General features: G+C 52.4%; 1 protein-coding gene across 1 annotated transcript in view; it reads left to right on the plus strand.

The window, feature by feature from the left end:
* MYO18B (myosin XVIIIB) overlaps window positions 1–26,579 on the plus strand; it is a gene marked incomplete at its 5' end in the record, with an annotated part of 232,250 nt that overhangs the window by 31,284 nt on the left and 174,387 nt on the right. Inside the window, 4 exons of the mRNA XM_045791207.2 lie at window positions 17,115–17,288; window positions 20,483–20,573; window positions 22,245–22,437; window positions 25,814–25,894. Coding sequence (XP_045647163.2) covers window positions 17,115–17,288; window positions 20,483–20,573; window positions 22,245–22,437; window positions 25,814–25,894 — 539 coding nt within the window. The remainder of the gene's footprint in view (window positions 1–17,114; window positions 17,289–20,482; window positions 20,574–22,244; window positions 22,438–25,813; window positions 25,895–26,579) is intronic.

Below are 26,579 nucleotides of genomic sequence, written 5' to 3' on the forward strand. Positions count from 1 at the left end.
CACACCGATGTGGGCTCGGGGACCTGACCCGTACCTGTAGCTGCCTGTAACGATAAAAGGGAAAGTCACATTTATAAATATTTTATTAATACATGATTATGGCAATAATTTCTCCCAGCCTCCCCCCACCCCACCTTATAAATTATTTTAAGAGGAGCTGCCGTCAGTCTGCCTGGGAGGCCTGCCCGATGATTTACTTACTATATATTCTGTTCTGGAAGATTTCATAATAGGTTTGCTCTCAAATCAGCTATTAAGAATTTCAAAGTCATATATAAATGTCTTTGCTTTGTGTCATAACAGATCATTTTGAAATATATTAAGAATCATTTCCATTAATCAGGGTTTTTTTTTTTTTTTCACTAAAATGATGATCTCCTCCCAGCATGCATGGCTTCCTTATTTTGAGAGACCTGATCTTATTTTTAAAAACCAATGTCAGTCCCTGTGGGGAGATTTTGGGGCTCATAGCCGGACTCTGGGTTTTTCAACTGTTAGGGTAACGACAACAGCCACCACAACTATCGGTTTAGTGTTTGACAGTTTCAAAACCACTTGTACCTCGACCGTGCCCCTTGACCGGATTCCATTCGTGCCCTAACCTGGTGAGGACGAACATTGCCACGGGCAGGAGTCCGGAGTCAGCCTGCTGGGTGTCAGCTTTGTCCGGGGCTCCCCAAGCCTCAGTTTTCTGCTCTATAAAATGGAGCCAAGAGCGGCCCCCAGCTCGCAGGCTCATTGTGGGGACTGATTGGGTCAGTGCGCAAAAGTGTGGGGCACAGGACTTGGCTCTTGAAGTGTGGGCTCAGAAGTGTTTGCTGTCATGCATTTCCCTCTGATGGCTCAGAGAACAGAGACTCAGAGAAAGTACGGGTTTTACCTGACATTGCACAGCAAGTATGTTCCAGAGTGAGGTGTGGAGGCTCGGCCGGTCAGTCTCCCTGCAAATACCCCTCCGCTGTCCTCACCTCTGCAACAGGCCACGAGGGTCATCTCCTAATGCAGAACCGATTTGGTTTTCTGGGCTCTGGGCTGCGAGCTTCTAGACGTGGTCACTGCAGCCTTAGAACAGCCTGGGGGTGAGGTCTATTATGCTGCCCATCTTACAGATGGTGAAACTGAGGCTGGCCAGAGCTTTGGCCATATCTGCCAGGGCACACAACTAAAGTCAGAGGTGGGATTGGGACCCAGGTCTTCCCAAGCTCTGGGCCCAAACTTGGGGACCACACCTCCTGCCTCTCTTGCGGGGTGCAATGCTGCCTCTGTCCTCATGGGCTCCCAAAGGGCTGGTGGGATCATTTTCTCAGCAGGGCTCACTGAATTGCTTCCGACACAAAATGTGTGGGGTTTTCCTTAGGCCAACCCATTCTCTGATTCTCCAGACACCAACTGGGTGTCCTACAATTCAATTCGATTCAATGCAGACGCTGGAGTCCATGCAGACCCCACAGGTTAAGGGCTCAGTCCCACAGGCCTGCCCGACCTCAGACACAGACCACGCATTTGGGGAACCTGTACTTCCGACCAACCAGCTATAAAGTCGGGGACTTCCCATCCCCCCTCAGCTTTGATATTTGCCAGAAAAGCTCCCAGAACCCAGGAAGGCACTTTGCTTACGTTTATCTATTTATTATAAAGGTTACAATGCAGGAACAGCCAAGTGCAAGAGGTGTGTAGGGCGAGGCATGGGGCAGGGGCTTCCCTTCCCTCTCTGGTACGACCCCCAGCCCCACCCCCAGGTCCTCAATGTGTTTACCAACCCGGGAGCTCTCAGAATTCTGTAGTTTGGGGTTTTTACGGTGGTTTTATTATTTAGGCGTGATGGATGAAGTCATTGGCCACTGGTGATACATTACTCAGCCTCCAGCCCTCTCCCCTCCTCGGAGGTCAGGGGGCGAGGCTGAAAGTTCTAAAAGTTATAAACTTTTTTTTTTTAAGATTTTATTTATTTATTTGACAGAGATAGAGACAGCCAGCGAGAGAGGGAACACAAGCAGGGGGAGTGGGAGAGGAAGAAACAGGCTCATAGTGGAGGAGCCTGATGTGGGGCTCGATCCCATAGCGCCGGGATCACGCCCTGAGCCGAAGGCAGACGCTCAACCGCTGTGCCACCCAGGTGCCCCAAAAGTTATAAACTTCTAATCATGCCTTGGTCTTCCCGGAGACCAGCCTTTTCCTGAAGCTATTGAGGACCCCCCCCCCCGCCCCGCACACCAGACCCAGCCAACCATTAGCGTGCAAAAGCCCTCCACACTCCGGAGATGCCAAGGGTTTTAGGGGTTGCGTGCCAGGGACCGGGGACAAAGACCAAACGTGTATTAACCACAAGTGCCAAGCCCGTGCCGCGGCCCCCAGACCTGGTGGCCCCATGAAAGGCCACTGAGCCATGTGGGTGGTCCCAGGTTGACAGGGGCCCAGGCGACCTCAGATCACCACAGGGTTCCGGTTTGCTCATGGCCTCCTCTTTGTTTGAACCTCCAGCTCCTACGTCATACACGGCCCCGGCATCACTCCTTGGGGCTGCTCTGAGCCTCCTCCTTTGGGAGGGTGTCATACCCTGTTCTTTCTGAAGCCCCCTTAGGCCCCCTCAGACCCCCTGAGTTCCTGCCAAGTTCTCCCACCATGCCTCTCCCTGACCCCCTTCTCAATCCCCTTGGCCCCTGTGACATGGCGGCCTTTATCCCGGGAGGCTGGCTGCCTGGAGGGGTGGGGGTGCTGTGGACCACCCCGCCATCAGCTGTGCCCTGGGCAGCCTGGAAATCAGAGGCTTGCCTTCCCCCAGGATGTGGAGGGGGAAGGACACGGGAGTTCTGCCGTCAGCCAGTTCTGGTTCGGATTTCAGCTTGGCCTTTTATCAGCATGGTGTGACCTTGGCCAAATTATGGAAGCTTCCTGAGCCTCGGATGAGGGAAAGGAGAGAGAATGGAGGTCCTAGAGCTCTGGGCCACCTCTGAGGACAGGCAAGGTGGCCCCTGGCTTGGTCGGTTCATTATAAATTGACTTGTTTGTAGAGGTCAGCCCCAGCTGGCTGTTACGTCTTAGGAAATGTGTTCTTCTGGTGGCAGAAGGGCTGTGGAGCTCCCCCGCTCTGCGCCGCATCTCCACCCCCCTTCCGTCTCTCAGACTTGCTGTCCCAGAATGGTCCCTCGGGAAGGCAGTGGGAGGATGCTCTGGGGCTGGCTCCACTTGGCAGGCAGAAACCCTGGGTGAGTCGACATCACGGTTGGTTTGCTGTTAACCAAGGCTCATGGCCTGGGCCATCCCTCGGGAGCCATCAGGAAACCATTCATCCAACCTCGTGTTTCTTTCCTTTGGCAAAAAGTGGCCCATGGAACAATTAGCGGGTGCCCGTGTGTTTCGTATGACAGCAAGTGGCTGCTTTCTGGAGCTCGCTTGATAAGGACAGAGAGAGGGAGAAGGGGAAGAGCAAGGGCCCTGGCTTTGAATCCAGGCCTCCCCTACCTCCTGGCTGCGCAGAGTGGTTTCCCCTCTCTGGCCTTAGCTTCTGTGTCTGTAAAATGGTAATAAACCCACCTGCCGTCTATGGGCGTTCGGTAGTCGGAGACTGCGTGCGTAACATGTGGCACATAGGAGGCATTCAGCACGCTATGACTTTCTTCTCTGTGCCAAGTCCTTTGGTTGCTTGGCGGTCTCCGTTGGCGTTAAAGCCAGCCCGTGAGGTGGGCTGGGTGGTAGGTAAGAGCCCCTTGGTGGGTGAAGAACATAAGCCTTTAAGAGGAGACGCTCCTCGCCAAGGGCGCACAATGAGCTGTCTGCACTAATGAACGGCAGGTCCTGAACCAGAATCCAGGTCTGGACTCACAGTCCAGTGCTCTCTCCATGGCCTAGCAGAAGGTCCTAAGGACCAAGGACAGTGCAGGGCAGTGCTCCGAGCAGCCACGAGGGACGCAGACCTGGGCTCGCCTCCAAGCGAGGACGCCATCACTTGTCAGCTTGGGGGCTGGCCGGGTTACCGTGCTGCGTGACAAACCAGCCCCCAGCCCCCACGCCTTACACACAATCATTTCATTACCTCCCGACGCTTCGGTGGGTCTGCAGTTTGGAAGGGCTCAGCTGGCGGTTCTGGCTTGAGGTCTGTCCCGTGGTTGCTGTCTCATGGTGGCTGGCACAGAAAGAGCAGGGGCTGGAGGAGGCAAGGACTGGCTGGTCATCTCCCTCTCCTGTGTGGTCTCCGGTCTCCTTGCATGGGCTCATTTGGGCTTCCTCTTGCCATGGCGGCTTCAAGTTCAAGTTCCCAGCGAGCAACCTGGAAGCTGCATCACCTTTTCTGAGCTGGCCTCATATATCATGCAGCGTCCCTTTAGCCATGTTCTGTGGGTGATAAGCCTCTGGCAGCTTCAAGGGCCAGGGGAACCAGACTCCACCCTTGGAGGGGGGTGGCAACAAGGTTCTAGAACACGTAGGTGGAGAGATAGAGTGTGGCCATGTTTTGCCACAGTGGCTTTGAGCAAATCACTAGCTTTCTGAGGCTCAGTTTTCTGGCCTGTACAATGGGATTGAAAAGAGCAGTGACCTCACAGGGCCACCATACAGACCGACTGAGATGCTGTATGTCAGAGGTTGAGCCCAGTGCCGGGCACATGGTAAGTTCTGGCTGTTGGAAGTTAGGGTACCACAGAGCTTGTAGAATTCCACAGCCAGGGCTTCCCGGCCCCCTGCTGACATGGCAAGACAACACTGCTGCTCCCCACTTTTGTTACGACCGCCTTTCCTCTACGAGCTCCGTCTCAGCTCTATCTAATTTCGATTCATGTCTCTGTCCAATCTCCACTCCCTGTTCTTCCATCTGGAAGGTTACCCCATTAAGCAGAATCAAGGTTGGAGAGCTCAGAATTGAGGCTAAAGGCGTGGGTTCTGGGACCAGACTGATCTGTGTTCAGTCTTTGTTCTCCTGCCTGATCTTGGCCACTTCCTTGACCTCTGAGACTCAGTGTCCTCATCTGTAAAATGGGAATAATAGTAGTGCTTACCTCCCGGGGTTCTTGTGAGGCTCACGTCACTTAATTTGAATATGTGAGGCTCCATCATCGTGGTTATTAAGGCCAGTATGATTATTAATGGAAAGTCTGTCCACTTCCGGCAGGGTGGGGGTGGGTTTCCCAGCAAAGCTGAATTTCGCAAGGCTGACGTGGGCTCTTCTTTCAGGATCACCGTGGTCCCGTCGCTGTAAGAGACAATGTACACTCTCCCTAGAAAGCCCGAGACTGTTACTCTGCCTGCTGTCCCTCATGACTTCACAATAGCGACAATCAAGTTCAGAATCCAAACTCACCCGGGATGAGTGATGCCTGCCTGGATGGCCCCATTGCTTTGCTTTCCTTTTCCTCCGAAGGCCAATGGGAGATTTAATTTATTATTCTTTCACTAAATTTGCCAGTCTACTTGCCACTGACCCCTTTGCCTAATATATGACACCGCCAGGCCCATATATAACCTGAGGAGGGGCCTCGTAATAGGGTGATGAAGGGAAGCTGCCGATCAGCTGGCAGCCTCCCCGTCTGCTATAATAAAGATGTCAGTCCCGGAACGGATGGGGTCATAACTCGGGGAGCCCGGCTGGGGGGGCTCACAGGAAAGAGAGACAATAGTCATAATGACAGAGGCCCAGCCCCCCGCCTTCTGAGGGGACGCCTTGACTCCCAGCAGCCGGGGCAGTCCATCCAAGGATCGGAGGAGGTGGCCAGATGCTCCCCACGTTAGGGCGAGACCCTGCGTGCAGAAGGCCGGTGGGAGTCATAAAAGGGACCCCATCAACGCAAAGCCGGGACCGTGTATTCAAGCACTTTGCGAAGTGCTTTACTGGTTTGGGTTTATAAATGACCGCACACGTCCTACCGTAAAGTTGTCTTCCTATGAGAAACGGAAACCAGGCAGGAGAATATAGAGGAAGAAAGGTCCCTCTGCCCTCCAAGGTGATGACTGGTAAAGGTGTAAAGGTGATGTTAATTACAACGGATGCGCCTAGACAGACACGCCGTTGTAAACTCAAGTCCAGAGTTTCCATGCGGGCTCACTCATGCTCTTGTGCCTTCGATGGGTTGTGACAAATGTGTAATGTCCTATTCCACCGTGATGGCATCATACAGGACAGTTCGCTGCCCGCACAGGCTGAGATTTGTTTTGTTTTGCTCTTAAACTTTTTGATTTGAAGTCACGATAGACCCGCAGGAGGTTGGGGCAGGAACACACAGTCCCGCGAGCCTTCTCCCACCACGGCACGGTCCACAGTGGCGGGGACCAGCAACTCGGTCATCGGGATCTCCTTAATTCTCTTTGTTGGCTGCAGGGACCTGCCCCTTATGGAGGGGGCCTCCACAGTGTAGCCCCACTCCTGTGGGCCGCTCAGATTGCTTTCTGCGTGTTGGTGTTCTAGAAAACGCCACACTCGACATGCTCGTAAGCAGAGTTCGTGCCTGGGAACGAGCATTTGGGAGGCATGGCCTCTGGGACGCGGAGCTGCCAGATCAAAGGGTGCGTTCAAGGCTTGACATTTGGGTTCACGCAGCCCGGTTCACATGCCCTGGGCATTACACGGGTTGGCTCATCGAACCCTCTCGAGCCTGTGGCATAGGCACTTCCGTTTTCATTTCCATTTGCAGGTGGGGAAGTCAAGGCTCTGAGAGGTGAAGTCACTAGCTCAGGGTCACATAGCTCTAAGTGGCACAAAGTTGGACCTTCTGTCTGCTGGGCCCTGTGTCCCTGGAAGGCAGAAGAAGTCTCGGGCTTTCAAAATGGACCTACTGCCTCCACTCTGGGGACGCTTCCTCTGTCCACCACTTCTGCCATCTCTCTGCTTGTCTGCAACTCACTTCTGCTTCCGTGGGTGAAGCACGAAACGCTCAGGGCAGCCCAGGCCAGGCCCCCATCTGCAGTTCCAGCACCCCGCTCCCTTCCCCTGACAGCAGCTTCTCTCTGCCTGGCCCACAGCCCCTGCTGTCTCCCGCCCCTAAAGAGACAAACCACATGCTTGCAACAAGGTGTTCAGAGCTCAGTGTCCATGCACCCCCTTCTATATTTTCCCCTGAGAGCGCTGATTCGGGTTGGCGTCTGGGCCCCAGGTGGCCGGGACCAGGGCTGTTCATTTCTTCAGGCTCCGGGCAAAGGGACATCAAGTCCCTGAGTCACAGGAGGAACAGGTCAGCTGCAGTCTGGGCCTGTATGGTTTCTCCCTGCACAAAGGGCCTCAGATGCCAAGCTCGGCCTCTCCTAGACTAGATCCACCCCGGCAGAAGCCAGGGAGGGCATCCCACCTGCTTGGCTCTGTGTACAGCCTGCAGGGGTGGCAAGACAGGTGCCTAGAATGGGTGACAATTGTGCCAGGCCTGAGCCCCTCTTTGGATCGGGCAGAGACGGAGGATCAGAGAAGGGCAGGGCCTTGCTCAAGGTCACACAGTGAGGCTGTGGGAGAGGTGGGACCAGAATCCGAAGTCTCTGGGCTCCTGGGCCATTTCTGAGTTCATTTTGCTCGACCCTTCCTTCTCTCCTCCCTCCATTCTCCCCTTCCTCCCCCTCTCCTCCTTTCCTGTCTTCCCCTCTATGCCCTGGCTGCCCTGGGACACCACCCTCCCTTTCCAAGACAAAATTTCAGTCTCATCAAGGGAGATGGACCCAGACACATGCCCAGAAGATGCCCAGAGAACACTGTAGACAGGGGACGCTAAATTCCGAGTGGTTAGCCCCACCCAAGGGGTTTTACCCTCCTGGGGGACCCTTGAGCTGAATCTCCGATCTGTCCTTGGACTCAGCATCCCCCAGGCCTGGCCCCTCCTGGGTCCCGCCCCACCCGCCCGCCTTCGTGCAGACTCAGGCCCCGCATCCTCAGCGCTGCCCCAGCTGGGGGCTTGGCTCCCCGCCCGCCAGCTGCCGCAGCCGGGCCTATTCTTGGCCTAGGCAAGGATTTATTCTGCGTTTTCTGAGCATATTGAATTCATTCATTAAGCTGAAACGGCTGCTCGGGGATGTAAACAATTATAGTTTTAAAAAGCCCGGCCCAACCCTGGAGTGGCCGCTGCTAGAAGGCTCCGCTCGCCGGAGGCCCCCGCCTTCCGAGGGCGGAGTGGGGAGGCTGGAACGCCTTGGGGCGACGAGGTTTCGCAGAGGTGGAGCCACTCGCTTGCTGGAAGGCCCCTGCCGCCTTCTCAGCCTCTGTTTCCCGTAAATAATAACTGCAGCTGATATTTATCCGGTGCTTACCATGTGCGAGGGACTCCTCTAAGAGTTTGGCCATCTCCACAATTCCACGGAGGGCTATTACCCCATCTTACGGATACGGAAACGGAAGCTCAGAGAGGGGAAGGACTTGCTTCATGGGGGTACACCAGATGCTCTCTGGGCTCTCTTTAAGCCTCGATCACCAGAGACCCTACTCACCCGTTGTCGTGGAAGGCGGAGGGCGGGGGTCGGGGCAATGAGGGGGAGGAGGATCGGTATGACTTCACTGCGCATGCCCGGACTCACCATTTCGAGGCAGCGCGCAACAAACCGTGGATAACACCCATGAGGACAATGACGGACTTGTTCACTATTACTCTTTACTGAGAATCCACTCTTTGCCAGGCATGATTTACGTGCTGGTTATTCCATTAAATCTTATCCCTATATGGTAGGTTATACCCATTTTATGGATGAGTCAGTGGAGGCTCAGAGGGGTAAAGTGACTTATCTAAGGTCGTGGATTTGGGAAGGGGAGGAGCCCTACTCAAAATCTCGCAGCCAGGCTGAATCTGTCTTTGGATGTCCAGCTCTGCTTCTTTCCATAGTTCCCAGCACCCCAGAGATGTCATAACTGCTTTTTCCCTCCAGCCTCTTGATCATAACAGCTTGGGAGACTCCTACCCATGCCCTCTTCTCTTGTAAATTCCCAGTGCCCGTGGGCATCCTCCAGGTTCTGAGAAGCCCCGCAGGAAAGCAGCCATTTTCCTTGGTTTAATCTGATGCTGCCCCAGTGATTTGTCTGGTGAGACTTCTTTTTCCAAAACACCTTCTCCTGTTCCCCAGAGCATTGAGAATGGTCTGTGCATCGTCTTCCAGCCGTTGGGGTGTGAGCAGTGATTCCAGCTGCGTGTGAGTGATTCCAGTTGGGTTATAGATGGCTTATTGGCCAGGCCTTTCAGGGAGCACTGACTGGACAGATGGGCAAAGGTCCTGGGGCAGATGGCAACTTTCTCCAAAGCTGGATAGGTGGAACTATAGGTCCAGGTGGGGCAGGCAGGGGGCAGCAGGAACATGCAGTAGCAGCCATAAGAAGCAGGAAGGGCAGGGACGCCTGAGTGGCTCAGTGGGCTAAGCATCTGCCTTTGGCTCAGGTCATGATCTCAGGGTCCTGGAATCGAGGCCCATCTTGGGCTCCCTGCTCAGTGGAGAGTCTGCTTCTCCCTCTGCTCCTCCCCCTGCTCATGCTATCACGCTTTTGCTCTCTCTCTCTTGCTCTCTCAAATAAATAAAAATCTTGAAAAAGAAACGGGAAGGGCTTTGAAGTTCCAGCCTTTAAGAGGGTTGCATTTTCCATGGTCCCAACAAGAGGATTTTGCTGCGCACCCCTGGGCAGGAAGCCACAGCTACCTGAATTGAGTTGGGACTCCCGGGGTTTCTCTGGCTGATCCATTGGTCCCCATTAAGGGGAGAAATCTCAGAGTGTGATCGTCATTATACGAGCTGACATCTATCGAACAGACCCCGTGCTAGGCGACCTGCAAGTGTAACCTCACTGAGGCTTCCCAAGAACTTCAGGAGGGTAGATTCCCATTTTCCAGAAGAGGAAATGAAGGCTCTAGGACATGGCAGGACCTCCCCAGCATCACGGGGCTTTAGGCAGGAGAGGTGGGATTTGAACCCGGGCAGTCTATCTGCCGAGCACTACTGCTCTTTCTTCTAGCGGCTATAGACTTTCAGGCTTATCTCTTCCCTGCAGGTGGCCTCCTTCTTCGCAGGCATCCGAATCATGAACCTCTGTGTGAGGAGATGTGACCCAGATGCACTGGCGTTATGAATAAGTCGCATAATGCTCAGTAATTCAGCAACAGCACGGCTATTGTTGGAAGTTGTTGGAAGGAGAAATAACTTGGTTATTAATAAATGCAGGAGGCCGCAGTAATTGATAGCAATTGAACTCACAGTGCACAGGGGGAAAGCAGTCGTGTTATTATTTTCTCTCTCTCTCTCTCTTTTTTTGTACTGAACGTAAAGGGAAAAACCTGCCTTTGCAGGCGTATTTGAGCAACTTGGAAACTGGTCCCATTACATTCCTTCCTTTCTTCTGTCTCTCGTTTGCTCCTTTGTGCATCCTCTCTATTCAAACCCCAGCCTGCCTCTTACCGGCAGAGTGACCTTGGGTTAGTGACTCAGGTAAGGCGGTTTGTCCAGGGTCATCTGGTTAATTGAGGGCTCTTCCTGCCCTCAGTGTTTCCTAAACGCGTGTCTCATGGGACATTAGACCTCCAAGATGTTCCCGAAAGCATTCTGAGAAAAATTAGTCGGAACAGAATGTCCCCTTCTTGGGGATTCATCAGATACACTTTAAAGGCTCTGAGAAGTCCTGCAGTTAAGAAACTTGTTTCACCAAGCAATGACCAACTTGATATGATACAGGATTCATCTCCTCCCACTGACACCAATGAACATTCCATGGAACGACGGCTCTGAGGAGCCCCTTTGGGGAACTGAACCCCAGCTGTGTGGCCGCCCTGCCACATGGACGGTTTCTGACTCAGCCCCGCCCTTGGTGGCACACTGGCTGGAGCAGGCCTCACCCCGGGTGTGCAGGTGGTTTCAGAGGAACAGATGGAGACACAAAGAAGTAGCAGCCTATCAAGCCTTGACTCCCTTTCAGAGAACCTTCCTTCAGCCTCGATAATTGAAGGGAAATCCGAACCACACGTTGCTAAGTGTGATCAGCCTCTCAAGCCCTCTCTGAGTCTTAGCACCTGACATGGGTACAGTTGCTGATGCAAGGAAATTCAAGGCCAGGATGGTTCCTGTGGGAGGTGACCCCAGGAAGTACTGGGAAGGGCTTGGGGAAGGCACGAGGGGAAGGAAGGCTGCCACGGAGGCTGTGTTACCAGGCCAGCCACTGCTGTGGGCAACTGGGGCTCAATCCCACCAGGGACCTCTGGGGGGCAGCATAGAGCACACACGGAGAGTTATCCCGCTCAAAGGGTGTCTCCTGCCCTCATTGGTTGAGGGCTGAGGATTTTAATTCTATGGCCCTTCCAGCCTCCCCTCGCATGAGCATTAGGAGAGAACGCCCTCATCAGGAAGGAGCACAGTAAGCCCCAGGGGTATGGCGGAGCTGTGATAGCTCTGCTGTGGGCCCACCCCAACCCCCACGTTGCCATCTGAAGTCTGTCCCCGTTTCCTTTTGTCTTGACCTACATACAGCCCACGTCTATGCTCCAGCTAGATCTAAAGTGGGATTTGTGGCGGTACCAGAACCGCCCTAACCCCATGCCACTGACCTGGGAGTCGGGAACCTGAACTCAAGTTCTAGGTCCGCCACCCACATGCTGTGTGACTTAAGGCAAGGCACTATCCCTTTCTGTGTCTCAGTAGCTTCTGCTATAACATGGGGCTTAACAACACGCAGTCTCCAGACCTTGCAAGGCAGCTGGGAGACCAGCCAAGGTCACACAACTGTCCTGTCCCTCAGTGTAGACACACTCGGATGTGCGTCCTCCTGGCTATGGCGAGATGCATGGACCATTTGTCTCTAAGAATAAGAACAGACTTGGCATTTGCAAATAATTTTTTTTAATAGAGAGCAGATTAAGGGTGGGCGCTTCCGATCATACATGCGTCGTATTTATGTGAATCCAACCACGTGTGCAAAGCAAATGCGAGGCTGGAGGTTACAGGTGCGTATCTTTTCATAAGTCACGGGCCCCAAAGGTAAGCCACCCACTTCCTTGTTCCGCCGGAGGGAAAGCTTGCTGCGCTGGGCTTGTGAAGATAAGCTATAGTACTGTATGCTACGGGCAATTTGAGATTCTCAAGGGGGACTTTAAGGGTACCGGAGTTTTTGCCTTAGACTCTGACTTGACATTGACACTCATGAGAAAAGACCCCTCTGCATAGCGCCCTGCTTAGAATATCGGGTGCTGGAGTCAGAAGACCTGAATTCAAACCCTGCCTCTGCCCCTTACCAGCTTCATGGCCTTGGAAGGTTACCCTAAGTTTCAGTGTTCTCATAATTCAAGTGGTGATGTTACTATTGACCTCACAGGGTCGCAGGGAGGATTAAGCAAGACAGCAGGGTTCAGTGCTCAGCCCAGTGCCCGACACGGGGCATGTGTAGAGTACGTGCTGCTGGCTGGTGTTGTGATATTAAAGTCGCCTTTGTAATACTGTCAAACATTTGCATTCTGATTCCTTTTTCCTGGGTGGCTGAGACAGAGGAGGGGTGACAGGTGGGCTGCCAGGGAGCGTTTCCTACTGCTCAGCATCACATGTCCTGTGCGGTGTTTGCAGAAGAGGAAGAGGGCCCCTACATGATGAGTGCGGAAGCCAGACCGTGGTTCTACCTGCCACAGCGTCCTTGTTCCACCAGTGACCAGCAGCATGGCTGGCTGCCAAATGCACCAGCCTGAGATATCTCTGCATTTGGCTTTCACATCATTCTGAGCACAGGCTCCTTGCCTCCTGGTGGGTGGCGGGAAAGCACCTCGATTGAGTGTGTGATCCCCTTTGGAGGGGGCTAGAGGCAGGCGGAAATCCACAAGCCCGCCCCACAAAGAGCGCCCTCCGGGAAGACAGCTCCATCCCGTCTCTCTGTTTCCATTTCTGTCTCTCGGCCTCTCTCACTTTTGTTTCATCTTGTATTTGATCTTTCCTGTTAGAAAAGGCTGTCTCTAAGGTTCAGGTGGCTGGTGCCATGGGGAGAGAAGAACAGAGACTCTCTCTCTCCCCAGTCTTGGAGAAGTGGGGAGGGAATGTGGGCAGGACTGGCCACCATCGAGAAACGTGCATTTCTTTCTTGATTCCTTCCATCATTTAATCACCCTCTTGACAAATGTTTATGGAGCATTTCCTGGCGCCGGCTCTGATCTGGATAGAGCAGGGAGCATAAAGACTGTGCTGGAGGAATCCAGTGGGCAGCTACTGCACCGTCGGAGATCCGCACAGGAGCCTGGGAATCTCGCTCAGCCACTACTCCCTGTACCACCTTGGACCAGAAGCTAGACCTTGCTGGGTCCGTTCCCCATCTTTGAATTACCTCCGAGGCTTTTGATGAGAGTAAAGAAGCAAAGGAAACACTTAGCGCCGTTCCCGGCACATGGCACATGCTGGTGCCCGACGGCTGTCCTTGTTCGTCAAGTGATGGCTTCTCGGGAGAGGGAGCCATCGTGTACGTGAGCACCACTTGGAAAAGAATCTCCAACCCGGGCAGCGTTCATTCCGAGGACAGCTTCGTCCTTGGCTTTGGCGTAGGTTAGTGGAAGGTGCTGAGCCAACATGTATCTGCCTTTCCGTGGGGTCAGCTCGGAATCCCTGGGGCGTGGCCCACGCCCGAAGTGTGTCAATTCATCATCCATCCCCCACATCCTCTCTCGAAGCCACGGATAGACAGCTCTGCAGGACGAGTCCCTGTGGCCGCCAGAACGAAGTAATCCCTGTTGGGTGAGTGGTGCCCTCTTGGGTTTCACAGGTAGAGAAGGGACTAGAAAGTTATTGAATGCCTTCTCGGGGACAGGCACTCTGTTGGGTATCTTCCATGTAAGTGTAACCATGTCACCCTGTCCCTGCAGCCCTATGAAGAAGTGCTTGGGGTTTTGTGACTCCGTTTTACAGATAATGAAACTGAGGCTCAGAAAAGCGGTGCAACTTGCCCCAAGACTGCAGCTGGGAATGGCAGAAAGTAGGAAGAGGACCCAGATTCTGTCTGGTTCAGTGTCCACGTTCCTGTGCCTGCCTCAGGGGCCACCTTTCTCAGCCCCATTGAAGAGGCTTTGGCTTCCACCCACGTCTGAACAAAGATAGAGGAACCCATGGGGTTGGAGTTTGTGCACCAGCCAGCCTTCAGGGGACTGGAAGCCAAAAGTGCATTTTCCTGGCAAAGCTCCGCGTGTGCTCCCCGGATTTCCCCAGCAGGATGCTGTTCAGTGAGAACACCGGGAAACATCCCCCTTGTCAGGCAGGATTTAGAGTCAGGATGAGTCCGTTCACTGCTCCTCTTTTCAGAAGGAACCACTGCTGGTTCCCTTCCTGACTTCTCCCCAGCTCAGTGAGGTATAGAAGGTCACTGCAGGTCAAGTGCAGGAAGAATATTTTGGAGAGTGGCAGAAGAGGGTGGACAGGGCAGGAGAGGGACAGGACGCCGCCCATCTAGAACATTCTCTCTTATTTAATTCCCTTCCAAACCCCAACACAGGAAGAAAGAAGTCTCATTCAGGGCTAACCATCTTTAAAATCTCTTAATACTCATTAATCTTGCATTTTGACAAAAAGAGAGCAGACCTCTGGCTCCCAGGTACCTGTATTTAATTAGAATCTAAAGATTCTTTTGTGCTCTTATTGTATTTATTTCTACTTTCTGTTTGTGACAAGTGATAACGGTGCTGGCTTGCAAACTGGCCCCAGCCCACGGAGGGCAAAGGGAGTTCAAAGAAAGCGGCAGACCACTCCAGACTGGTAGGCAGCAGGTGTAATATAAGCAAGGGAACTTACATACGAGGCTTGCCTCCCCTGGCCAGCCCTGTTCATCCCCGCACCCACCCTCCAGAATCTAAAAAGTTTATACAGAATCACATATTCAGTCCAGATGGTCTCAACAACACCTTACTCACAAAAGGCTCCGTCCTTGAAAACGGCTCCTGCTGGGGGAACGTGGGTGGAATGCACGTTTCACACGGGAGGGGGTGAGGAGCCTCCAGTTGTCCTGGGGCAGCCTGAGGGTCAATGGGCGGTCACATCCTCTCAATGGCTCCCTCCAACAAATGGGTTCTCATTTAAGATAATGCTACAATATTTCCTTTCACAACACATTTAGTTAAGTGAAAAAGATAAAAGAGTCCCTTTTAAAGAAAGTCGGATCTAGGGTCACAACGATATGGCACATTTCCTAAAAGTGGTATTTGCTGGATTGATTTTGGTGAAATAGTAGTTCTAGGACTTAGTGTCCGTCTAATTTCTGGTGATGTCTCTGAGTCAGTTTTGGCATCTGTAAAATGGGAATGACAAGACTGCTTTCTAGGACCTTTGTGAAGATGTCATGGTGATGATGATGATGATGGTAAGAAGTAATCACAGCTAACATGTACTGATTTTTTTCACCTGTCACACCTGGGACTCTGAGGCAGGCTTTCTGCCTCTAGAAGCCTTGAGCTGCACAAAGGTGACGTGTGGGATAAAATAACGTCAATGAGTTGCGGTGACTGCTTTCATCACCACCGTCATCACCTTCTTCATCATTTTTGCAAGTGGCAGGACTTTGTATTAACCGTGTTAGCTCCCTGAGACTCAGGGGTACCGTCTGTAAAATGGGAATCATCTCTTGGGTTGATCAGTGCTAAGTAGCTGGCACCAAGGAGGATGTCAATGAGCATGGCTGTTTGTGGCCCCTCAGTGACCTGGGGCCAGAGCTCCTCTCCCTCGAGTAACGAGTCCCACATGAAGTCCTTGTCCAGATGTCCAATTTTGCCTTAAACCAAGCTGATTCTTCAAGATGTCATCTTGAAGAACTGGGGCCTTGTAATCTCTTTCTGATGGATTGAGAAATCTGTTGGCTGTTGTGATTTTTATTTCGAAGAAGGAAACACATTTATGGGGAGGTAAGCATTGCAGGAAATTCTTTAATGATGGCACTATTATTTGTTTTCATCAGCCATTAATTTTTTATTTGGATTACATTATTTTATTTATTTACTTATTTCTTTAAGAGAGAGAGATAGAGCAAGGTGGGGGGGGGCAGAGGGAGAGAGCAGACTCCACACTCAGTGTGGAGCGTGATGTGGGGCTCGATCTCAGGACCCCGAGATCATGACCTGAGCTGAAATCAAGAGTTGGTCATTCAACCGACTGAGCCACCCGGTGCCACTTACTATCTCATTTTACTACACTTTAGAATGATTTACACGGTTGACAATATTCTCTAGTACAGTTTTCTAAGTTGGTTTTTATTTAATATTTCATTTAATATTTAATAAGCATTGTTTGTGTTGTACAATCTTTGTTGTTAATCTTACATGGCCTTATAATAGTTCATAGAGTGGTTCCCCATTGCTTCTTCAATCTCATTTGGTTCCTCCTCATCCCCCCCTTATGTTCCAACTACCTGGCCTTCTTGGTATTTCTTTAATACACTATGCTCATTTCTGCCTCAGGGACTTTGCACAGTCTCCCCCTTCTACTCCCAAAGCTCTTCCCTGGTTCTTTAGGTAGCCAGCTCCTTCTTGCCTTTCATAACCCAGTTCAGATACCACGTCCTCAGATAAAGCCCTCTCTGACAACCACAGATCCACAGGGATGCTCTCAGTTTCTCTGGATCTCATCTCTTGGTTTTATTTTCTCCTTAAGGGGAAAAACGTTTTAATATTATCGCCTGAATTTATCTTGTTCATCCATGTGTTTACTTGTTTATGGTCTTACTCCCCCAATAGATTGTAAACTCCATGAGGACAGGCACCTTGTCTGTCTTGCTCAGCATTGATTTCCCAGTGGCTAACACAGTGCCTGTTGCATAGTAGGAGCTCAGCAAGTGTGTTTTGAACAAATGGGTGGGTAGAGAGATGGTTGGATGTGTGGCTGGGTGGCTGGTTGAATGGATAGGTAGGTGGGCAGCAGGGAGTAGTGGAGGCGTGGATGGATAGGTACGTGGGTACCTGAGTGGACAGATCACACTTTTACTAACAATTCCCCAATTTCACCTTTAGAGGGTCCACATGATCATTTTAATTGCCTTGAAAAAGTGAACAATGCAAATTGCGAGGAAGTAGGATAAGATGTCTCTTGGGAAACCTGGCCCCTGCCCCGGCCGGGTGTTGAGGCTCCCTGCTGAGGGTGGGTGGTGCAGGGGGTGGGCGGTGGTGAGACCCCTGAGGTCCTCTCGGGAGCCCACCCATTCCATGCCCAGACTTCACCCCCCTACTGTGTCCGTCTCGCAGTCGGCCGGAAGCAGTTCATGCGGTTCGAGTGGGCAAACCACGCAGCTGAGGCCCTGGGCTGTGAGTACGAGGAGCTGAACACGGCCACTTTCAAGCACCACTTGCGACAGATCATCGAGCAAGTGACGTCTGGGCCGAGCCGACGGCGCCTTGAGGAAGAGGAGACCAGCTCAGGTGCTGCACCGTTGCCTCCCTGGGTGGGCTGGGTTCCCCCCTGGGCCAGGCCCTCGGACACTCCAGCACACCCTCACCTACTCATCAGGACCTGCTGTACATGGGCCTTCTAGGTGCAAGGGAGGCACCTCTGGGCAGAAGTGGACTTGGTTCCTACCTGCACAGTACTTATGGCCAAGTAGCTTGGTTCCTACCTGCACAGTGCTTATGGCCAAGTAGCTCTGTCCTGGGTCCTGAACGTTCTGCCGAAACCCAGCCGTGCGCTATGGAGAGGGGACACTGTGAGCAGGGCCAAGGGGCCAACACTTTTCCATTGGCTGTTACATCTGTTGAGCCCCTATCTTGTCTGAGGAAGACTGGCCTTCCAGTTTGACAGACAGAAATAAGGCCAGATGGCTAAAGGGGCTGGGAGGCTAGTAGATGAGGCTACTAGATGAGGGGTGAGGGTGGTCAGCTCATGTAGGACTCTGCAAACTAGGGTTTTTATGTTCAGACCCATGAGAAACCAGGCAGGGGCATAGGCAGAGAATGCCATAACTTGACTTGTTCAAATGACTCAGGCAGGGGAAGCCTGGGAAATGGGTGGGAGAAGGGAGGCCATGCATTAACCTACTAGATCACCTGGTGAGATGCTGGTGGTTGCAGAAGGAGGTGGTGGGAGAGCTGGGGTGGGCTGGACACGTTCAAGGTCTGCTTCACACGTAGAGATGATAGTGTGGGCCCGGGCGGTGGGCAGAAAAGAGAGATCAGGACAGCTTCTAGGATTTCAGCCTAGGTGGCTGGAGGAATGGGGGTGCTTTGAACTGATGTGGGGGGAAGCCGAAGGCCTTTGTATGGCACCTGCTGGAGTGTGATCTGCCGGGTACCTCCCAGATCTGCAGCTGCCACCAGCTAGATGCTTTGGCTGCAGGAGGTGAGGGCAGAGGGACCTTCTGGAGCCCCAGGAGTCTCTGAGAACTAAGAGTGGTTGGCCCAGAGACCACAGAGCCTGGCATTAGTGGGTCGCACTACTTTTTTGAACTGTGGTTTTGGGGCTCATCTCTAAGGGGCAACTTAGATCCTCAGAGCTGCTCCACTCTAGGGATTTTATCTTGGGGGCTAGTATCACTTGGGCGCCACTAGCCTTTGTTTGTTTCTAGGTCCAGATAGGAGCTGTAGTTGGCTGACAGTTCCTCCTTCTCTCTGAAACACACACACACACGCCCCACAATCACACACACACCACGTGTCCACAGGCACACACCACCCAGGCATGTACACACACACACACACACACACACACACACACACACACACACACTCAGACACACACTGCACACATGCATACACTGCAAGAAAAGCACACAGACGTACACGGACACATGCGCATACGTGCACACACATTCAGACATTAACACTAATTACCTCTCAGGCCAAAGTATCAAGGGTAGGTGTGAAGCAGACAGGGGACCAGCAGGCCAGGAGAGATGCTGAGAGGCTGTGGGTTGCCTAGCAACCGCCCAGGTTGGGGGTGGAGCTACCGGGGGGATGGGAAGTGCTTTGGGGCTGCAGCGGGCTGCCTGGAATGTACAAGCAGGACTGTGTCTCCAGCCACAGTGCCGATGTGAAAATCACGTTTCCGATTCCGTGGATGGAGTCCTAGGCGTCAGGACTTACCATCTGACCCGCCCCTCCCAAATTCTCACTCTGCTTTGTTCCACGCTCCCTCATCAAGGCTGGCTCCTTTAACAGGCCGTGTGTGTGTGTGTGTGTGTGTGTGTGTGTGTGTGTGTGTTTCAACAAAATTGAGACCATGACTATATTAATCGTTTGCGAAGCATTTTCATTCCTCCTAATGTGACAGGTAGGCGCTTTTCCCTCTCATTCAATATTCGTCTACGCCTGGCTTTAAGCACTCCTTTGTAGAGACTACAAATTATCGAACCCATTTGCTATTGTTGGGTATTCAGGTTGTTTCAAGAAAAACGATTTTCATCCAATTTAGTCAACAATCGGGAGAACATAGGTACCCAGAAATCTTTGTTTCTCTGAATATTTCATTAGGATAAAAGCCTGAGAGTGAAATTATTAAGTCCAAGCAGACGAACATTTTACGGCTTCTGACACAGAACTGCCAAATTTCCCTCCAGAAACGGGGAGCAACCACAATTATCTGAGTGCCTACTATGTGTCAGGCATTTAGGGGTTTGGGAGCCAACGTACCCAGAGACGGTCCCCATTCTCGGGGTGCTCCCAGCCTGGCGCTGGGGGGCGGGGGAGTTGTTAACCACTAACCGTACGGGTATAAAGGCAGGGTGGCTTTGTCCTCCTTTGTCTGGCCTGTTTCACGTAGCCTAACGTCCTCTGGGTTCATCCACGTTGTAGGGAACGAGTGGATTTTCTTTTTTACGACTGAATGATCTACTTTATGTCCCCATTTATAGGTAGGATCTAAAATAGTCACAGTCATAGAGGCAGAGCGTACAGAGGTGGTTGCCCGGGGCTGAGTGGAGGGGAAAATGGGAGAGAATGATGGAAGGGGACATAGTTTCATTTGTGCAAGATGAATAAACCCTAGAACACAGATGGATAGGTAGATGGATAAGACGACCAACAGATGAGTGTGTCCACTGCACAGCATAGAGCCTCTGGTTACCATACTGTGTTGTATACTAAAAATTCTTTTAGACGGTAGATCTTAGGCGAAGTGTTCTGATCACACGCATACACACAAAGAAAGAGGGAGGAAACTCTTAGAGTCGACAGGCTTAGGACATTGTTCATGGTAACCTACACGTCCCTTCGAGCTCCTGGGGAAGTATATATTAAAGGTAGGTGTGGCTTTTTGTATGTCAATCATGCCTTAGTCAAAAACTAATTAAAGGAAAAGGAGCAAGGCAGGACTGGGAATTGGCTTCATGGGGTGGTAATCAAGGCAGGCTTCCCTGAGGAGGTGTCATTGGGCTGACCCCCGAGGCATGAGCAGGAGCGCTTGCTGGAGAAGAGGTGGGGCCGGGTGACACAGAACCCTGTCAGTCCTGTTAAGACGCTTGAACCTGGTTCTAAGACGGTGGGTACGTAATTCCAACAGTGGAGGGATGTGTGAGAGGGAGGGGGTTTCTCTGAGGCCAGCAGCGATGCCTGGGGAGTGTTGTCCTTGGTCCCAGGCAAGGTCCTGATCACGAAGGCCCACCCTTCCCTCTCTCCCTCTGCAGGGCTCAAGATGACGGGCGTGGAGTGTGTGGAGGGGATGGCCTCAGGCCTGTACCAAGAGCTCTTTGCAGCCGTCGTCTCACTCATCAACAGGTAACGGCAGCCTCTTCACAGACACGCAATATGCGCCCAAGCACTGGGTGTTTCAGCGCCGTGGAGTTTTGGGGGGGGGGGTGGGGGGCTAGAGAAGAGTGTGGGTTTTGAGCCGGATAGTGCTGGGTTTAAATTCCCCCTTGGCTGCCCAGGGCAAATCAGTTCAGCTCTCTGACCTCCCCTTCCACTCTTATAAAATAGCTCTGCCCCCAGGCCCATGGCGAGGAGTGAGAGAGAGAATGTATGGGAACAGTTCTTCTGACAGTGATCATAGACTCCCGACAGTAAAAGCTCACCGTCCGCAGCGCCTGCTAAGTAAGGACAACGGCCGCCCTCGTTGTTTCACTCGTCCTGTATCACTCACTCACTGCACGTCAGCCCATTTGACAGCTGACTAATGAAGGTGCAGAGAGATGGGCCTGGAAGGCAGCCACAGTGCTGGGCTCCCCCCTCCCCCCTTCACGTTTCCCTGAATAACCCGCCCCACCGCTCTTGTCCACTTCTTTTTAAAATTTTTGGTCGAGGATGGGTTGCAGCCGGGGTGTTGTTTCGGAGTGCACCAGGACATGGCTTGTGTCTCTGAAACGCGTCTACCAGGCTGCAGCGGCCGGGAGCCGGATGTCTGTCACCGTAAGGGCTTCCCACCCTCCTCCCCGAAGGCGGGAAGCATCATTAGGCTTCCGACCTCCCGGTAGCGGGGCTGAGGCTGGTGCACGGCCGTGGGGCAGCTGGGGTTCTCCGGTGATGCTGGGACACGAATCCGCTTGCTCTCCCGCGGCTGGAGCAATTAGCATCTGAGGCCGCAGACACAGCATCTAGAAACCAAAGGGGTCGAGCGCACTTAGAGGAAGGCGTCCCGGGGGTGGGAAATGAACTGCTGGCAGAAGAAGCTGCCTCGGCCCACGGAGGATGGCTGCTTCATTGCATCCTTTAAACCTCGTCTCGCTGATACAGAACCCGCTGCCCCACCACCTACAAGCACCTCGTAGACGCCTGGCTTTCTGAGCAGTAGCTGACAGTCTTCACGCATGCGTGTGTGGTGGCCGATCCGCTTGGCCTCGTGGTATAGAAAGAAAACCTTGGCAGGTCGTGCAGAAGTGTGTAGGGCCGATCGCAATAATAATCATGATTAATCATCACAGCAGGCCACCTTTACTGAGCATGAAAGCCACCGCCAACCTGGCCCTCAGAGCCTGGACGTCTCATCACCTCCAGTCCTCCCAGCGACCTTCTGGGTTATGGCCATGGTTGACCCTTTCCCAGGAGAGGCTGGGTAGCTCTCCCAAGGCACACAGCCCCTCTGCTGCAGAGGGGAGGTCGGAGCCCTTGTCGACCGTCTCCAGCAGCTCCCAACTCCTGCGTGTTGATGGAAATAATCCCTTCTCTGTCCACCCCGATAGATTCATCAAAATCATCCAAGGCGGTGAGGGCTTGAGAGAATCATCATTTAACAGCTGGGGAAACCTTAGCTCAGAGAGGTTAAGTAACTTGCCCCAGGTTGCACAGCCCATAAGCAGTGAACCTCGTTTTGGCACCAGATCTGGGGACCCCCACACCTACCCAGTGTGCTGCCTCAGTTTCTCCATATCTGCGATGGGGGAGTGGAAGGTATGGGCCAGCTAGGCTCTTAGATTCCACGTGGGCTTGAGGCCTCCCCCGCTCTCCCCCCAGGTCCTTCTCTTCCCACCACCTCTCCATGGCTTCCATCATGGTGGTGGACCCTCCAGGCTTCCAGAACCCGCGGCACCAGTGGAAGGACCGGGCTGCCACCTTCGAGGAGCTGTGCCACAATTACGCTCATGAGCGCCTGCAGCTGCTTTGCTACCAGCGGACCTTCGTGTCCACGCTGGAGCGGTACTGGCAGGTAGGACGGGGCTCCGTGGAGGGCACGAGGCCGGCCAGAGTCGGGGGGGGAAAGTCCGGTCCTTCAGTCACCCTTGGCTTCATCCCATTTGGCTCTCCCGTGAACAACACCCTCGCTCCAGGCCTGGCTCCCCAGGCCTCTGCTGCTCCCGTCTCCATGCACGGCTCCTTACAGTCCATGAACACCAGGGAACTTGGGGCTCCCAGGCCTTGCTCCCCCAGCTGTCCCCTCGCTGGGGTGACCTGTTCCTCTTCGTCTGCTTTGCCCAAGCTGAATGCTCCTCCTCTCACGTGGCTCGCATCGTCCCCGTGGAAAGCCCTTCGTGCTCTGGGCGGGCGGGGGGGGGGGGTGAAAACTCTGGACGGGAGAGTTTGTCCCCGGCCTTTGGATCCTAGGTTGGCCACAGATAACAAAGCCCTGGATGCACTTCCCTCCTGGGAGCTATGCTCCAGACACCAGGAGCATGAACCAGGAAACATATGTAGACACATTCCTGCCACATTCTTCTTGTGTTGAATAAAGCTTAAATGGAAATGTTACATTTGCACAGAAAATGCACACACCAGTAGCATAGCCCGATGAGTTTATCTGAATGAACATACTCACGCATGTAGGCCCCAGGGGAAAGTGAAAGCTGCCAGCACCCAGGATGGCCCTGTCCTATCTACCCCCTCCTTTCTCTCTGAAGGGGTCTGCTTTGACTCCAGCAAGTGCTAATAGCAAGATGTTGGAAATGGCCGTCTTGCTTATCATGAAGATAAGGGGTATTGAAATTATGGTCTTTTTTTTTGGGTTGGCACTTGCACAGCAAGAAATATGAAAGTATCAACATGGATACAACTCAAACAAGTCACATTGATGATAAGTCCTGGGGTCCGACTTGAACTCTATCATTTATTGGGCTGTGTGGCCTTGGGAAAATCACTCACCCTCTCTGATCCTTGATTCCATCACGTGTAAAATAGAAATAGCAATATTCCTGTAGCATCTATCATTTGCCAAAATAATGCTAGATAATGAAGTACCCCCCAAAACATAGTGGCTTTAAAAATTCCCTTTTGTTATTGCTTACATGGGGTTGCCTGGGCCGTGCTCTGGTCTTGGCTAAGCGAGCTCTGTGTCTGTAGGCAGATGCAGGGTTGTAGGTGGCTCTGATGGTGCTGGCCAGCTCTCTCCTGTGTCTGGGGGTCAGCTGGCCATGAGCTGATCCAGACAGGATCCTTGGCTGGGGTGACCCATCTGTGTGCCAGGACTGTCCTATCCTCTAGCAGACTAGCCCAGGCTGTTCTCGTGGTGCTGGGCAGGGCTCCAAGAGACGAGCAGGACATGCAGGGACCCTTGAGTCCTAGACTTGGAACTGGCAATGTCCCTTCTGTAGTCAGTGGGTCATGGCAAGTCCAAGGTTGAGCCCTGACTCAGAGGGTGGGGAAATAGGTTCCACTTTTTGATGGGAGAAATTGCAAGAATGAGATAAACGGAAGGGGGGAGAATGTTTTTTGGGGGTTTTGTTGTTGCTATTTTTAGAGAGAGAGGTGAGAGAGGGACAGAGGGAGGGAGAGAGAATCTCAAGCAGGCTCCAAACCCAGCGCAGAGCCTGACATGGGGCTCGATCCCACGACCCTGAGATCATGACCTGAGCCAAAACCAAGAGTCAGACACTTAACGGACTGCGCCCCCCACGGGCTCCTATTTCGCTTATTTCTGATGTTCAAAGCAACACATATTTTTTATTAAAAAACTGGAAAGTGCAGAGAAGCATCCATAAGCAGAGCACATAACCTCCTTCAGCCCCACTGCCCACCGGCAAGCACTCTTGCTGCTGTCTGTACTTTGTACCTCTTAATTTTTCCGTATCCTGTCTTAACTGCAGTTTTTCCAATCCTTCCCTCCCCATGACTTTGCGGTCTGCTGTTTTCTACACAGCATCATGCTGGTCACATGTTCTCATTCCATTTGCAACTTCTAGTAATTGTGCATTTCACTGGTTATGTCGGAGGCTGTCTCAACCCTCCTTGGCGCGTCTGGGCGATTTCCGTGATTATGCGCTTGTAAACAGCACTGTGATGGACATCTTTGGGCTTGCTCCCGCCGGCACCCAGTGCTCAGCCCAGCGCTCGTTAGTTACTCAGTAAATACGAGACACGTTTGGACTGAACGGTTAGCTCCCGATCAAGCGCTCGCCACATTTGCTAATGAGCCTGAAGGATGAGCGATGTCAGGATGTTCTTAGAATGTGGGTCTGTACCCTTTCTTCTCATCCAAAGGTGATGATAAAAGCAAACGAACAAACAGCCTGATTGGAAAAAAGGCAAAGCATTTGAATATAGATATTTTTTCCAAAAAAGACAGACAAATGGCCAATAAGCACCCGAAATTTAGGGAAATGCTAATCAAAACATCGAGATACCACTTCATCCGCAGTAGAATGGTGGTGATAAAAAAAAAAAAAAAACAACCCAGAAAACAGCAAACATTGGCAAGGATGCGGAGAAATTGGAACCCGTGTCCGTGGCCGGTGGGAAATATAAAACAGTGTAGCTGCTGTGAAAAGAATATGCTGCTTGAAAAAACGAAAAAGAGAATTACCCTATGATCTAGCAGTTCTAATGCTGGGTATCTACCCCAAAACAGTTGAAAGCCAGGTCTCGAAGAGATATCTGTACACCCAGGTTCACGGCAGCATTACTCACAATAGCCAAAGGGTAGAAGCGACCCGAGTGTCCATGGGGGGATGTGTGAGTTAATGTGATCTGTCCACACAGCGGGCTATTATTCAACCATAAAGAGGAAGGAAATTCTGACCCATTCTGCAACGTGGATGGACCTCGAGGACATTGTAGGGAGTGCAATAAGCCAGTCACAAAAGGATGAATCCTATATGACTCCCCTCGCATGAGACACTTAAGAGCAGTCAAATTCGTAGAGACAGAAAGTGGAACGGTGATTGCCAGGGGCTGGAGGGGGAGGAGGAGAAAGGGGAGTCCGTGTTTAATGGGGACGGAGTTTCAGTTTTGTAAGATGGAAAAGTTCTGGAGGTGGGGGCGTGGTGACAGGTGCATAGCATGTGAATGAACTTTATGCCACTGATCGTACTCATAAAAAGGTAGATTTTATGCCGTGGATATTTTACCACAATTAAAAATATAATATGGGGCACCTGGCTGGCTCACCCGGTGAAGCACCAGACTCTTGATCTCGGCGTCATGAGTTTGAGCCTCACATTGTGGGTAGAGCTTACTTAAAAGAATATTTTAAAAATGATAATAAAAAAGGTTAAGGGGAGGTGAAAGTCCTCACTTCTCTTTTCTCCTCCATAAGTTTTCCACCTTGTTCAGCTCATGGAAGGAACTAATGTGGAACTTGTGTGACTTTCCAGGAAGGTATTCCGGTGCCCTTTGACCTCCCGGAGCCTTCCCCGGGGACCACAGTGGCTGTGGTGGACCAGAACCCTTCCCAGGTAAGGCGGGACCCAGCAAACTCAGGCTCTCAGACACCATGAGGCTTTGAATTGAATCCCAGATGGTTGAGTCCTTAAGCCGCTAGTGGTCAGTGCATCTGTCCTTGGAATCACCCAGGGATTGTTAAAAATACCGAAGCTGGGGACCCACTCCCAGCCTGGCCCAAGGGTGTGGCCCGGGCAATGAAGCTCCAAACCCCCTCAGGTTGAGAACCATGTCCCTGCCTGATGTCCGAGACTGTCTCAGCAGGCAAACTCCCACCTGGCCGCCCATGGTGAGCTGAGGGGGCTCGGGGCCAGTGCCCAGTGCACGCTTGCCTGGGAAGGTCAGGTGTTCAGACACAGGTGTTATATCCGCAGAAACTGGGAGAATAGAGACCACTGGGGGATGGAGAGTGGGGGGCGATGGTGGGTCCACACGTTTACGGGCTTTAGTGTGGGGGGATACCCGAGTCTTTACTTTGCCCAACCCAAGAACCCACTGGGCCAACCCCAGACCTGCAGCTCTGCTCAGCCATGGTCCTGAATGGTCCTGAACCATTCTGCTTGACTTGCCAGGTTTAGGTCCAATGTCAGTGACCTTGAGTGCATCCCTTCACCTCTCCGGGTCTCGGTTTTTTTCCGTCTCTAAAGTGGGAAAGATAGCATGCCCTGGGATGGTTGGGAATGTTTACGAGATCTGGCG

The sequence above is a fragment of the Ursus americanus genome, chromosome 30 (genome assembly GCF_024610735.1).
Source record: "Ursus americanus isolate L20-20 chromosome 30, mUrsAme1.1.p, whole genome shotgun sequence".
Taxonomy (NCBI): domain Eukaryota; kingdom Metazoa; phylum Chordata; class Mammalia; order Carnivora; family Ursidae; genus Ursus; species Ursus americanus.